Source organism: Chelmon rostratus, chromosome 12 (assembly GCF_017976325.1).
Source record: "Chelmon rostratus isolate fCheRos1 chromosome 12, fCheRos1.pri, whole genome shotgun sequence".
Taxonomy (NCBI): Eukaryota; Metazoa; Chordata; class Actinopteri; order Chaetodontiformes; family Chaetodontidae; genus Chelmon; species Chelmon rostratus.
In genome coordinates this window covers 4393778-4407259 of record NC_055669.1, presented here as the reverse complement: position 1 = coordinate 4407259, position 13482 = coordinate 4393778, and the positions used below count along the sequence as shown (strand labels likewise).

The following is a 13482-nucleotide window of genomic DNA, read 5'->3' as shown; positions in this document are numbered from 1 at the left end:
CATAACTCAGTAGGAAATGCCTGTTATTTCAATGTGTCTGACACTCATAGTCAACATTTCTTATCTTATGCGCTGTTTATGTGATTTGCAGGTCACAGCCACAATTTGTGAACATTAATTAGGCTGCCACTCAAAACTTTCCCCGCCTTCTCAGCTAACAAAGGTGACTAAAGATCTGTGAATTGAAGTTATTTACAATGTTTGGTCCAAATGTTGAAAGCAAACTCTAATTAGAAAACCCAATTTGAAAACTGGATTCAGATTCCATGAGTGAAATTGATGCCGGCCAAATCTGACCCAGTAATTCAATGCCAGTTTCTGGGAACTTGGAGCACAACAGAACAGTTAAAATGTATTTCAGTTCGACATCAAATCACAATAATACAAACCAGGAAGCAAACACTGTGTTTGACAAGGAGAGAAAAAACACACGTAGAGACACAACAGGGCAGGACCGGCGGTGAAAAGCTGAGATGAAGTTGTCCCTGAGCTCAACAACATTTGATCATCTGACGTTTGCTTCCTTAATGTTGTTCACACTGTTCAGATGGCAGCAGTGTGGAGTGAAGGGTGCACCTCAAATGTCTCTCCCTGCCTCCCTCCTTCCTGTCCTCTGCTGCTGCAGTGATGAAAACCTTTCTTTAGAACATCTGTCTAAGCGCCCGATTCATGTTGCCATGGAAACCACTCACTAGCAGCTATATGCCTCACAGCCTCTCTCTTTCTGTCTCTCCATCTATATCTTTGACTCTCCATCCATATCTTCCTGCCCCCCCCTCTGTGTAATTCCTCCTGCCCTCGCCTCGCACATACACCAAAACAATCCTTGATCTCAGCGTGATGTTAATTGCAGATTTATCCTCAACAATGTTCAGCATGGAGGTAATAAAGAAAGTGAGGATTCTGCGGTGGTGAATCAAAGCACATACAAAGGAACTATACTGGGCACCGGCAGAGTGCCGGACAAGATGGACTGCCGCGGTGAAACACAAAGGTGGCCGAGTCCTGAAAGGGACGGAACATGGAAAAAGAAATGGAAGTCAGGGCTAGTGTCAATTGTGACCAATCAAATTAAATCACCTCATCCTCTTTCATGAGTATTCAGAGGCGGAGACTTACAATAACAGTGCAGCGTTTGCACAGGTTGTATTGTTTTTAGTTTCATCATATACGCAAACAAGTTTCATAGAAATCAGACATCAGCTTTAGAGTAAGTTTAATTAGTTGACCTGCCTTGCATGTGTACATGACAGATTGCCCCACGTGCAGGTTAATCATTCAGATTCACTCAAATACATAGAGTCTGTGGCCTCAGACAAAGCTGCACTCAGCAGCACCGTATGTGCAAGAGACATTCAACACAAATCTGACAACATACGAAGCATAAATAAAACAGAATGTGATCATTTGCTAATCCTTGACATATACATGTATTGATTTGCCTGAAAATATACTGTTTACTGCTTCCATTAGTGGGTTAGGGTTAGGGTGCATTCAGGCATATTTTGGACAAAAACATACTGGCATTTGGAACATTCAGCATGGAGAATATGTATGGAAAATGGAGAAGTAGATTACAATGCTTTAGGAGTGGCGTCAGAAAGACAGTTTAATACTGTCACGAATATGTGTCACCACAGGCGTACCACTGACATGGTCCTTGGACAGTAAAAAGACTGAGCATCACTCAGAAAAACACACTCGCAGGTTTTCACTTCAATCAGTCTAATATACAATGCTGCAGCTCACTGCACTGTACCCCTCATACCAGCAGCAGTGAGTCTGCTGGTGACTGCAGTCCCTCCATCCTCATCCCTGTCTCATATCAGGATACCTTGTGATGAATGAATTGTGAAGAGGGAGTTCACCTCACCAATATATCCACATGAAGCCATATGTGTTCATGCGTTTCTGACGATTTACTATAAATTGTACAAACTTGTAAACTATCTGGAAGTGGTTACAGTTTTTTGGTTTGGTTTATTTTTTGGACACGTTACTGAAATGTGAAACTGGCATGAGTTTGAGTGTTCACCAGGGCAGCACATTTCCTGTTAGCACAGCCATGTCTATATACTGGAATAGTCCACATTTCATTACAGTGCAGTATTTGTATAGTGTGGCACTGGAACATAGCTCATGTCATAAATAGATAGCATATTATGTTGGTAAGCATCTCAGATCAGTCAGCACTACTCAGCCTTCAAGTCAACATTTGAGAGTGAAATGACTCATCTTTATTTCATATTTAGAGGCCTGAAGATGGAAATTATCCAGAAACTCCCTCGACAAACAGCCAAGTTAGCACGAGTATTATTTTCCTGGGTTCTATCTTGTTAATCATCTTACAACCCCTCAAACTTATTTTGTGACCCCTCATGGTCTCAATCCCAATTCTGTGTCCTGGTAGAAATAAATAATTTAGATTGAGGGCATAAATGCTTTCACAGCTGAACAAGTTTCAGTATGTGCAGTGCCATCTCACTGGACTGCTCCCATATTCTCAAAATGCATATGTGCATATTGCACCTGCTTCATAAGAGTCACTGTTCTGAATATTTTTGATATATACACATACATAATGCCTGTATTTTTGATTTTTTGTTTAAAAAAATAATGAAAACAAACATAAAAATATTAAATGATGACAAATGTCAACCAGAGTTTTCACTTACCCCAAATCTTTGTCCAACCAACATCGCAAAAAACCCAAAGACAGCCAGTTTATTATCAAACAGGAAACTGGCATGAAGACTATTAATCAGTTTAGTGATGAATTTCCTATTGTCTCTTCTGTAACCCTGTGTCCCACACAAGAAAGTTCTGCTGTTTTCAACCTGGGTCTTATTTTTCTGGTTTTGTCCATTATTAGTTATGACATGATTTATTCACTTTTACTCATGTTTAGCAACTTTTCGATTTTTTTTGATGTTGCCGCGCATAGCCGATAAAACTGTTTTATAAGCAGCTGTAATAATGGCCCAAAAAGGACTCTGGTCGTAAACCCTAAGCTTTCCCCAAAGCAAGGAGCATTGACCAGCCGTGGTTCTATAGCTGCTCAGAGGCTGGCGAGGATTAAGTAACTCACCTACGCTGAAAAAAAGCACAGGTCAGCGTGAAAATCCAATTAATAAAAGAGTCGTGTGCCCACTAGGCTCAGCAAAGTGTCTCTGACACCCTGCGTGTACAGTAATTAGATGTCTCTGTAACATATTCATTATGACCGGAGAAAATGAAGGAAGTTTTAATTGCTCAGAGGGACACAGCTCCAGCCTACTGTTTCACACCAGGGTCTCATTCCAGGCTGGAATTTCTTCTCTAAAGTAGTATCTGCTATCATTTGGCAGACTATTGAAACTTCCCACCAGTTTTCCAACTTGTCCTATAGCAGTAAAGTGGGTCTTACGATATGGCCAGTGTGACAGATCGGCCTTGTTTGGATTACAGCGACTGAACTGGTGTTATATGCAAGAGAAGCCTGAATTCACTCTGGGAAAACTCAAAGTGGCACACAGTAAGGGACAAGTTATGTGAAGCAGCACTGAAATGGAGGTCCACACAATGTTTATGCTCCACCTTTGGCGGAGACACCAGAGAGCAGCTGGTCAGGAGTCATTCAAACAAAAAGGACTGTTTGTTTCTCCGATACAGCCACAAGCAGGTTTTCCTGATGGTGACGGAGCGCACTTCCAATCAAGCCGAAACGCCTGATGCTTTGTAATTCATGTTTGTTTTCCAGTGTGGTGAAACTGCTGTGGTTGGAGTTGCTGTCCATAATTAACAGTTAGTGATGCTTATGTTTTGAAGACCTGTGGAAGGTGTTGTGAAACCACTAAGCAATCTTTCAGCTTCACCTGATTTTAATTGTGGATTTACTGGTTTTCATTTCTAGATTGAAATAGCAGGCTACAAAGACTGACACCTGCAAACTAATCCAGCAACAGATACTGTAGCTACTGTTAGTTTCACAAGATGGCTTTACAGTTGTCTGGTCGTCATGGCTTTTGCATGCCAGTGTTTGTACAATTTACACTTGGCTTGAGAGTGGACTGTCTTGATGATGCTCGAAAAACCCGAAAGCCTGGTGAGCAGTTCTCGAGATAAGGACTCCAGGGGATCAACTCATGTCATTATCCAGCAGGAGGCTAGCAGCTAGTTACTGAAGGAGTCGCTCATGGATTAACTGACAGCTGGCACAAGTAGCTGGAACAGTTAAACTTCTCTGCAAACAGCATCTTGGGCTCTGAGAAATGAAAATGATTGAAATAAAAGGATTTTTCAATAGTTTCTGACATCTTCTAGACTAGATGATTCATTGGCTGACAGAATAAGAACAACAATCACCAACAAACATAAACTCTAAGTTGTAGCTGTGTCCAGGTTTGCTGGGCTGCAACAACATCAACATTGTTCTATTTCATTTTCACATTACAGGATTGGTCAGAGACATTCACTGCATACCAACAACAACGAGGTGAAACACCTTGCAGCTGTAGATGTCCTGTCAGCATTGCCAAATATGAACAACAAACCAGCTTTAAGAAGAGCTTTCAGGACACAACGTTGACATATGAAGTACAAGCAGCAGTGGAGTTGAACTCCATTTACACTGGCAGCAATATGAAACTTTCTATGGCATCGATTTGAACTGCACCAGCCAAATTATTGTTCAGAAAGCTGATTTGAATGGGATGCAGTTAAGGGCTGACTTCTTTCCAAGCCCCCGGCTGAGACGTGCAAATCACCGCCAGAGCAAACACAGCTCGAGACTCTCCCAGAGGGCGACTTTATTACCTCGCCCCCCGCACAATTTATGGCACAACACCAAAAGGGTAAATTTCTAATAACGTAGCCGGGCTTCTCTGACACTAACGAGTGGCTGCAGTCCTGCAGCTGAAATTTACTGTCAGTCACACAATCCCCCTTTTCAAACTGCGTCTTAGATGCTTCACAGAGAAGCAATTTGGCGAGAAAACTGTGAGCCAATGTAGAAGGTGGAAAAAAAAAATGAAGAATTTAAATCGCACCCAACCTACCGCCCCCAACACACACACACACACACGCAAGCATGCATTTAAAACCAGCAGCAGTTGATAAATGATGTTACTTCAAAGAGGTTGATGGGCTGAGGGAAATAAAAGAATCTCAGCATGCCTCATAACAAGATTCCTTTTTTCTCTTCCCAAAATGAGGCATACAGCTTCAAGTTTTCGCCTTTAACTAGAACACTGAGACCATCCCTTGAAAATTTCTGATCTCTGTCTCACCGAGGTCTCAAAAATTCAAATAACTACTGGGTTTAGCTGAGCAGCGTTTCCCGCTGAATGACAGTCTAAGTGTGGCAGGGGGCGGGGGCGGGGGGAATACATTACCTTATTTCCAGTGAGGTATTTCAAGTTTCACCATTTCTTATTATACTTAATTTTCCACCTTACTTCAGTGGTCGCTCACAAGCTGCTTTCAAATATTCACCTTGCTTTTCCCTTCAGTTTTCCCCACACACACGTCTACGCCTCTGGTCTCCTACTGCGCGCGCACACACACACACACACACACAGGCTTGCTCTGCCCTGCCTCTCTCTCCCTGTATGAGTCTACCCTGTTGATTTTCTTTGTCAGCAGTATGTTATAACAACTCACGTTTTGGATTCTTTACACCTGCGATTCCATTTTGGCAGGTGAGCTGCGAGTGGAGGAGGCTCAGCACCAACCGGGTGCACATACCAGCTTTTACAAAACAATGACTTAAGCAGGCTTGCATTAAAAAGCACAAGTCACACTACCATCAGTGCACGTACAGGAGGGAGGAAGTCCCAGAGAACGTCTCTCTCTGTTTCTCTGAAGAGCGTGTGCACCTGTCAGGGGGTGGAGTAGAGCGAGAGGACGTTCAAAAACACTAAAATGGGTCGCAAAATATACCTGGGTGCTTGCCCAAGTAAAGGCCATGTACGGGGAACACAGATGCCCCTTTCATACCCACTCATGATACTATCACCTGTCACCAATCAACCTGCTTACCTGTGGAATGATCCAAACAGGTGTTTTTGGAACATTCCACAACTTGCCTAATCATTTGTTGCTCCTGTCCCAACATGAGACATGTTGCTGCCATCAAATCCAGGTGTATTGTGCAGTAAGCTGCAGTACTGTATATTAGAGTGACTGAAGTGGTCAGGGTCTCAAGTCAAAACCTGCAAGTGTCGTTTCTGAGTGATGCTCAGTTTTCTTACTGTCAAGCACTCCAGGCCTGGAAGGTTGCAGGGTGGCTGAATTTCCGTCAGTGGTATGTCTGTGGTGACACATTTTCATGACAGAAGAAAGTGTAAAAATGTCTTTCTGAAACCACTCCTAAAGCAGGGCAGGAATTATCCCCCTGCCAAACGGCCAATGCCATGGAGTTGGTCCAACAGAACTACAAAACTCTGTATATGTGCACGCTTTAGTCTAAATAACCTAGTCTGGCCCAGAAATAGATCCCGTTGCAGTAAGCTACAATAGCTAATTCAGGGGCCTACTAACTACTTTACTTCCAATCAAAACCAGAGACAAGCGATTGAAATCATGCATTTCCTGAATCTGAGGCCACAGTTATGAGAATATGACCTTGGTTACGAAAATAGCATTGCATACCATCAAGTTTAATTAACTGCTCGCAGCAGCCGATAGCATAGCTTCTGCATTGACTGAAAATGACATTGAAGTGGCAGCTGCGTAATTCACAATTGACTGGTTAGGGCAAACCAAAACAAAACAAGCTATAATTCACTGAGCAACCATAATGATCATGGAACACAGGTATCTAAATGATATGGGAGGGCTTTCCATCACCTAACATGATTAACATTGTTTATGTTTACATTGCAATTAACATTCGACGCACTGATTTCTGTATTGGAATCAAAGCAATGCATGGTGATTATTTTGTCTGAGGTCAGGAACCACTCTGAAAGGCCTCTACCAAATGGAGTTACCATGAATACATGTACCATTGCACCCCTGATGAACTGGGTGTGGGTGAGAGTCAAGAGCCTTGGCAACAATAATGACCTGGTCTGAACCCAGTCACTTCCTTAAACCTGAGGAATTTCTCGACGTTTACCCCTGATGAAGCTACAAGATCAGATCAGATGAGATCATCTGTTTGACTCAACAGGAACCTGCGCTGCCGTTATTGCTGCGGTCGGGTCGGCCTACTGTATGTGTTTACACTCAGACACCTGGCATAATGTCCCACACACCACGTATAGTGGTGGAGGGATATAAAAATATGCTGAGAGGAACCATGTACAACATTAATCATAACGAGGCTGAGGCAGACTCAAACAGCCATGGAGAGGGCGAGTGCGAGATCATGCCAACTGGTTCCTTAACAGCAGCCAGAAAGAGTTCAGTGCTTGCTCAGACAGCATTCAGCAGGCCTCTTATCGCAGTACTGCTTAAACACTGCTTTAAATGTGATTACTGCTTGTTATCAATACAGCCACACAATGTGAACGTAAAGTTTGTTTCCTGAGAAGACACGAACAAGTGAAGGCTCTGGTTTGTAATTCAAAGCTGCCAGCCCTTATTTCACAAAAGAGATTTTGTTAAACAGCAAAGGAAATCAAGCACCAAACAAAAGAAAACGAAATAAATAAAAGGCTGCAGCTGCTCCAGTGTTTGTATTTGAGGAGCAGGGATGCTACTTGCACCACAAATGCGGTGCGGTGCCGGGCTCCCCGGCGTCAGTTTTCATTAAAAGTTTTCTGTCCTGTAGTAGAACGCTACGTAAGGAAATGTCAGACACACATTCAGACTCATTAATATGCAACACCAGTCTTGAGATCTGTTGTGCTGTGCATTTTCCTTAGCTTATTCCCTCCACCCCATAATGAATTAACTGTTGTCTAAATTAGGTCTTTAAATTAACTATTCAAGCTATTCAAAGAGTCACCGCGGTCTCACGGCGTAAAGCACTCAACAATACTGCAAATATCATCAGGGACCATCAAAGGACTGTTCCCAGCATCCTTATGTCTGTTAATTAAAACAGACATGGAAATCCTATTGTTTATACTGCAGTGCCTTCTGAAGTACTGTACAATATAACAGAATGAATGCATAATGACACTGGTTTCCAAAGTACTGCACAACTTCTACTTGGTCACAGAGGGAAAAAAGTGATTCAGGTTTGTAAGACTTGTAATCAGTCACACTTCTCCAGTGTACTTCTGAACGTTCCCCCAAATGAAACAGGAACACTGCTGTCAAATCTATATCAACATACAGGATTCAGGATTCATTTTTGCTGCTTTTCTATGTTTTCCATTATTGTAACTTGAATATCTTTGCGTTCTGGAAGATCTCGTCTTAGGATCTGAGAAACTATGAAAGCATAACCTTCACTGCTATCTGACATTTTCTAATCTAAACAATTAAGCAATTAATTAAAAGGGACAGCTTGATAGATTGTGGAAATAATTAGTTGTCCGAGCTGATCTCAAGGATGAGTATTGGCGAAAATAAAGCCAGTCAAATTCTGATCCTCTTTCCTGTACAGTTGTAATCTGCTGAGGTTTGTCCTCAGCCTGCTTGTGTTGCAGCACTGCTCTCCTTTATGATAGCCCACAGTGCCTCATTTCACTGCATATGAGAGTGAAAATTAGAGTGTGTGATGTGAAAAATGATTTGGGTGTACCAGTGAGCGGGTCAGTGTGAGTTCAGACACTGAGGCCGGTAAAAGGATGAGCTGAGCTCAAACGTTCAGACAGCAGCTCTTCACCACGCTGACCATCACTATCACTGGTTAAAGTGACGAACGTCGCCTGCGGCAGGTCACATCGGCTGTCGCGCATTAACATTAATTCTGTGAGTAACTTTATAACAGGCCAAAATGAAACTCGGCCTTTCATCTAGTGAAAGTGCTCCTTACAGCCAGGGCCTGGACCCGTTTGTGTGGGCTCTGTAACACCACTGCACAGTCAGCTCAAACTGACTCCAGCAGAGTGAGATGTCTTCTCTCTCGCGGATCACGTCAGTTATTCAGGAACTACACTCTCCCAGTTACACCTCCATTCATATCAGATCAAAAAATGCAAGCTTATAAATGTAATCATTCGCAACCGGGTCCTTCTGTGGCTTTGGATCAAGTAGCTCCTGAAAAAACAGGGTGTGTCAGATTCAGCAGCAACTGCAGTTTTCTCAGTGTGTAAGATATTAACCAACACTGAAGTAACTATGAGTATCAGATCGGACAGACCTCATCAGCAGATACCCAACACTGAAGGACTTCGATCAGGATCAGGGTCAAAAAACTATTATTATGGGGGCATCCCCATAATAATAATAATTGTAATCTTTAGTTAGTCAGCAGCTGTACATTGAATGAGATTCCTTGGTGTGTTCACGTACTGTTCTTAAGCTACATTAAGAAACTTTTCTAACTTTAGACAATATATGTAAGGTTTATATTGTCCAAAACTATGTATCAAAAGTACAGCGCCTGATGGAAAAAGCAACAACAATGATGGTGGAAAACAGCTTTCCAACGTGACCAGTGAACAGATACTGTACCTGAAACAGAAGAAGCACTAAGCAATAGAAAGAGTTGTGTCCTATTTGTCCAGTGTAGTAATAATGTTAGACATTGATCTGGAGTCACTGGATCACAAGACATGGAATTTATTTAAAACACTGCAACTATTTTCTTTACAAATTATTTGAATGTATGTGAAACAAACGAATGCACATTAGCAAACAAAGCAGGTGTGCCACATGAGAACAATTTATGTATTTTTTTATCAGAATGTTCACTAATATTGGCAAGTGAGCATGAAGGTATTGAAATTAATATTGGTTTTGTGTCATTCCAACGGTCATTTATTGATAGTGAAACCCCTGCAGGACTGAGGGGGTGAGCGGAGGTGAGCTAACCATCAACTTACTGCCAACACTGGGTGAAAATGAGTAAGATGCCGCTGGATCCAGAGCGAACTTTTGCTAAATATCCAACTCAAATCTAACTTCAGAGTGGTGCATTTCTGCTTTCTAAAATGATCTGTCATGTGTCACGCGCTAAAAAAGTAGACTGCTGAGGTTTGATATCCAGTCCTATTCATTTCTATAAGTTAAGATAACCCAGCTTTTGTTGCAAACACACATGAATTTGCCTCACTTCTAAAGGCAATTCATCACTTGCATCTTGCAGAAGTCGTGAATTATCCCGTTGCGTCCACAAAAACATAACACTTTTTTTATCCGACAATAGTACAATGCCGGCCCGCCTTTGAGTTAGATAGGCAGGGAAAGCCTGCTGTGTTTATTTAGAAGTAATACCGCAGTGTGCATGATTGCATCAAGGGTTGTTGTAGCTGGTGAGGTTGGATAAAACCTTGAATGAAAGCGATTTTACGGACATTACAATGAAATCATCTGCATGTTTAATACTGTTTGAATTACAGCATTAAATTCAGAATACTGTATGCCAGTATGCCTTGAAAAATGTTCATGGTCTTCCTGATGGTCCAGGGGTTTAAGCTTAATGCTTTAATGCTGGACATGTAATCACTTCACTTCCAGCCATGTCATCCGACTTTCTCTTTCCCTCCTCACTTCCTGTCAGCCTACTGTGTGCCATCTGACAAAGGTAAAAAATAAAAAGACCCCCAAAAAATACTTGACAAAAGCTCAAATTTCTACATGAAGCTATGAGGAGTTTATTTATGAGTATTTATGATATCTGCAGAGCAACCGTGCAATCCATGCCACTCAAATGATGCTAACAACTACCAATCTTAGTCATATCTTTCTAAAGCATACAGTATATGTATGGTTGAGCATACTGTATTTCTGTTGATTTTTTACATAAATTATGTGAGAAACTGAAGCCTAGTTTCTCTGCCAGCATGGCTCAACTTCATCAAAAAGGCACTACAGAGAGGAACAGAAAACTACAGTATCCAGGTACAATGTAGGGATGAAATTGGAATTCAAACAGGAAAACTGCTTCACAAAGTGACCACAAAGTTACATAGACAGGTTAAACAGCCAGTTGGTATAAAAATCAACAAACACTCACATACTGGGAACGCTTTTAACCGCTTTCCTGTTGATTTCTTGCTTGGGCCAAGAAACGAACACCAAATGAGTGTACAATCAGGCCCAGAGCCACCAGTAACAACACTAAATCCTCACACAAACACTCCCAAAGACATAAAGCTACCTGGGTGTATAGATGTTACATTGCAAACCACACACAGCCCACACAGTGTGTGTTCTCAGTAGTAGAGGGAAATGTTCACAGCGGCAGCAACTTGCCATGAAGCCGTGCAGATGCGATTCAGCACCATGGACAGCAGCCAGCTAACTTCCACAACACTAACCTTGCCACTTTCTGTCCAACTCACTGTTATTCAGATGTACAGCACCAAGTGTCTCAATAAGGTGCTCGGTGTTCAACTGGGTTGAGATCTGGTGGCTGCAAAGGTCAGAGCATGTGATTCACAACATTTTCATACTCATCAAACAATTCAGCGACCCCTCTCGCCCCATGGATGGGCCACTGTCATCCAGGAAGAGAACACTCCCATCATCAGAAAAGAAATGTGACATCATAGGACAAAAGTGATCATTCAGAACAACTTTGTATTGATTTGCAGTGACGCCTCCCTGTATGGGGCCAAGTAGAGCCAAACAATGTCAGCATTGAAGAGCCACCGGTTCCCCCCACTGTTGGGGTAGCTATCAGGCCTGTGCTGCTCTCTTGGCAAACGCCACACACGCACTTGGCCACTTGTCGAGAATATGGTGAAGGATGATTTATCTAACCGTTTTCCTTTTTCTGTTGGGCGGTGCCTGTGGCTTCAGAACCAGTGAACTCTCAGATGTGAGGGGTTTATACCCTGCGACTCTGCCATAACATGCTTCTCTATGTCGTTGTGGATGGACTGTGTTTGCTGACACAGTCTGATCACACCTGCATTGACTTTCTCGGTCACCTGAGGATGTGTTGCTCTTGGGATTTTCCTTACGTATCACACTCCTGCACAAGCAGCGTGGTCATCAGTGTCCACCACAGTTTCTGACCAGCCTGCCTGATGTGTCTCCCATAGATCTAAACGCAGATGCCACTCTGGTCACTCTTGCTATTGAAACACTGGCCAGTTGTGCTGTCTTTGTGACTCCTGCCATCTGCGCCCTAACAATGAGCCCTCTTTGCTCTTGCCATCTTGACACCAAATCAGAACCAACTGGGCCTGAGCATCGTTATCTAAGCCACAGAGCATGACTGGATGCTAACTTCTTCACCTTAGCATGCACTTGTGTTGAAGCATCTGCATTCATTAGGCTTCTCCACTCCTTTTACTCAGGATTGTCCTTTAATTTGCCACCCATCTGTTGATTAATGTCCAGTCAGTGTGGACTTAGTTTGGTCTAAACTTGAAAGTTGTTCTGTCTGGTAACTGTTTTAATCAATTACAAGACAAATGAGAGGGGGACAGCACAGGCAGCTGTCCTGAAGTTTGGCTCGTTCCTGCTTGATGACAGCGCGCATGAAGCTAGCCGAACCACGTGTGGAAGCTAGCGCTCGTGACAATACACAAGACATGAGAAAATGTACAGCTGGCTGAAACTGCATGGGAAAAACTACACTTTTGTTAGCATTATGCTGCTATGCGGCCTATTATTGGAAGAAGAAGAAGAAGTGCTAAGTGTTGATTTAGCCCACAGCGGCGGTATCAATAACAGGCGCTACGCTAATTATCATCCACTGACGCTCTCATTTTGTGATAAAAACGCAGCTAACTGCGGTACTCCCTCATTCTGGTCGTTACATAGCCTGTAATGTTTCTCAAAACGGTGAAAACATGACATGTAGCCAGGCCTAAGCTAATAGACAGACGCTCCGGTGTAATAATAAGGAGTGAGGGGGGGGTTCATCTGCTCAATTAGCGGCTAATGAACCGCGCACACCGTCGTCTTTCTAACACTCACCTAAGACGAAGAAGGGGAGCTCCGTGTTTTCCAGGTCGTCCACCACCATGACGTCTCCGGGAAAATCGTTCCTAACGGAGAACAGCAGCTTGGGCTCGGAGGCCGACGGACTGTGCATGATGCTCAGGTCGTTTTCCCTCAAAAACGGCAGCGCCGACACGGTGACGCTCTTCATCTTGCACTCGGTGTCCTGGCTCTGGTCCTCGTCGCCGGTCAGACAGCGGACATCGGGCGCTAGGACGGCCAGGAGGACCCAGGCGAGCCCCAGAAGCTGCGGTCTCGGCCCCATGTTGATGCTCGCCATCTCCGTCGCTCCGTTTCCTCTCCCCTCCTCGCCGTTTCTCTGTCAGGCTGCTTCGGTCTCGCAGCCCGGCGGATGAGAGAGCGGCGGAGTGAGTGAGGCGGAGGGGGGGGGGGGGGGGGGGGTACTCCGGCGGGCGCTCACAGTGTGGGAAACAAACGCCTCTTGCTTCTCTCATATAATCAATCAAAGGATTTTTTTTTTTTTTT

The 13482-nt window shown here is 43.4% G+C and overlaps 1 protein-coding gene across 1 annotated transcript in view; it reads right to left on the bottom strand.

Moving 5' to 3' along the window:
- astn1 (astrotactin 1) overlaps positions 1 to 13276 on the bottom strand; it is a 352841-nt gene extending 339565 nt beyond the window's left edge. The window contains exon 1 of the mRNA XM_041949058.1: positions 12973 to 13276. Within this exon, the coding sequence (XP_041804992.1) occupies positions 12973 to 13276 (304 nt within the window). The remainder of the gene's footprint in view (positions 1 to 12972) is intronic.
- Between the last annotated feature and the right edge of the window lie 206 nt (positions 13277 to 13482).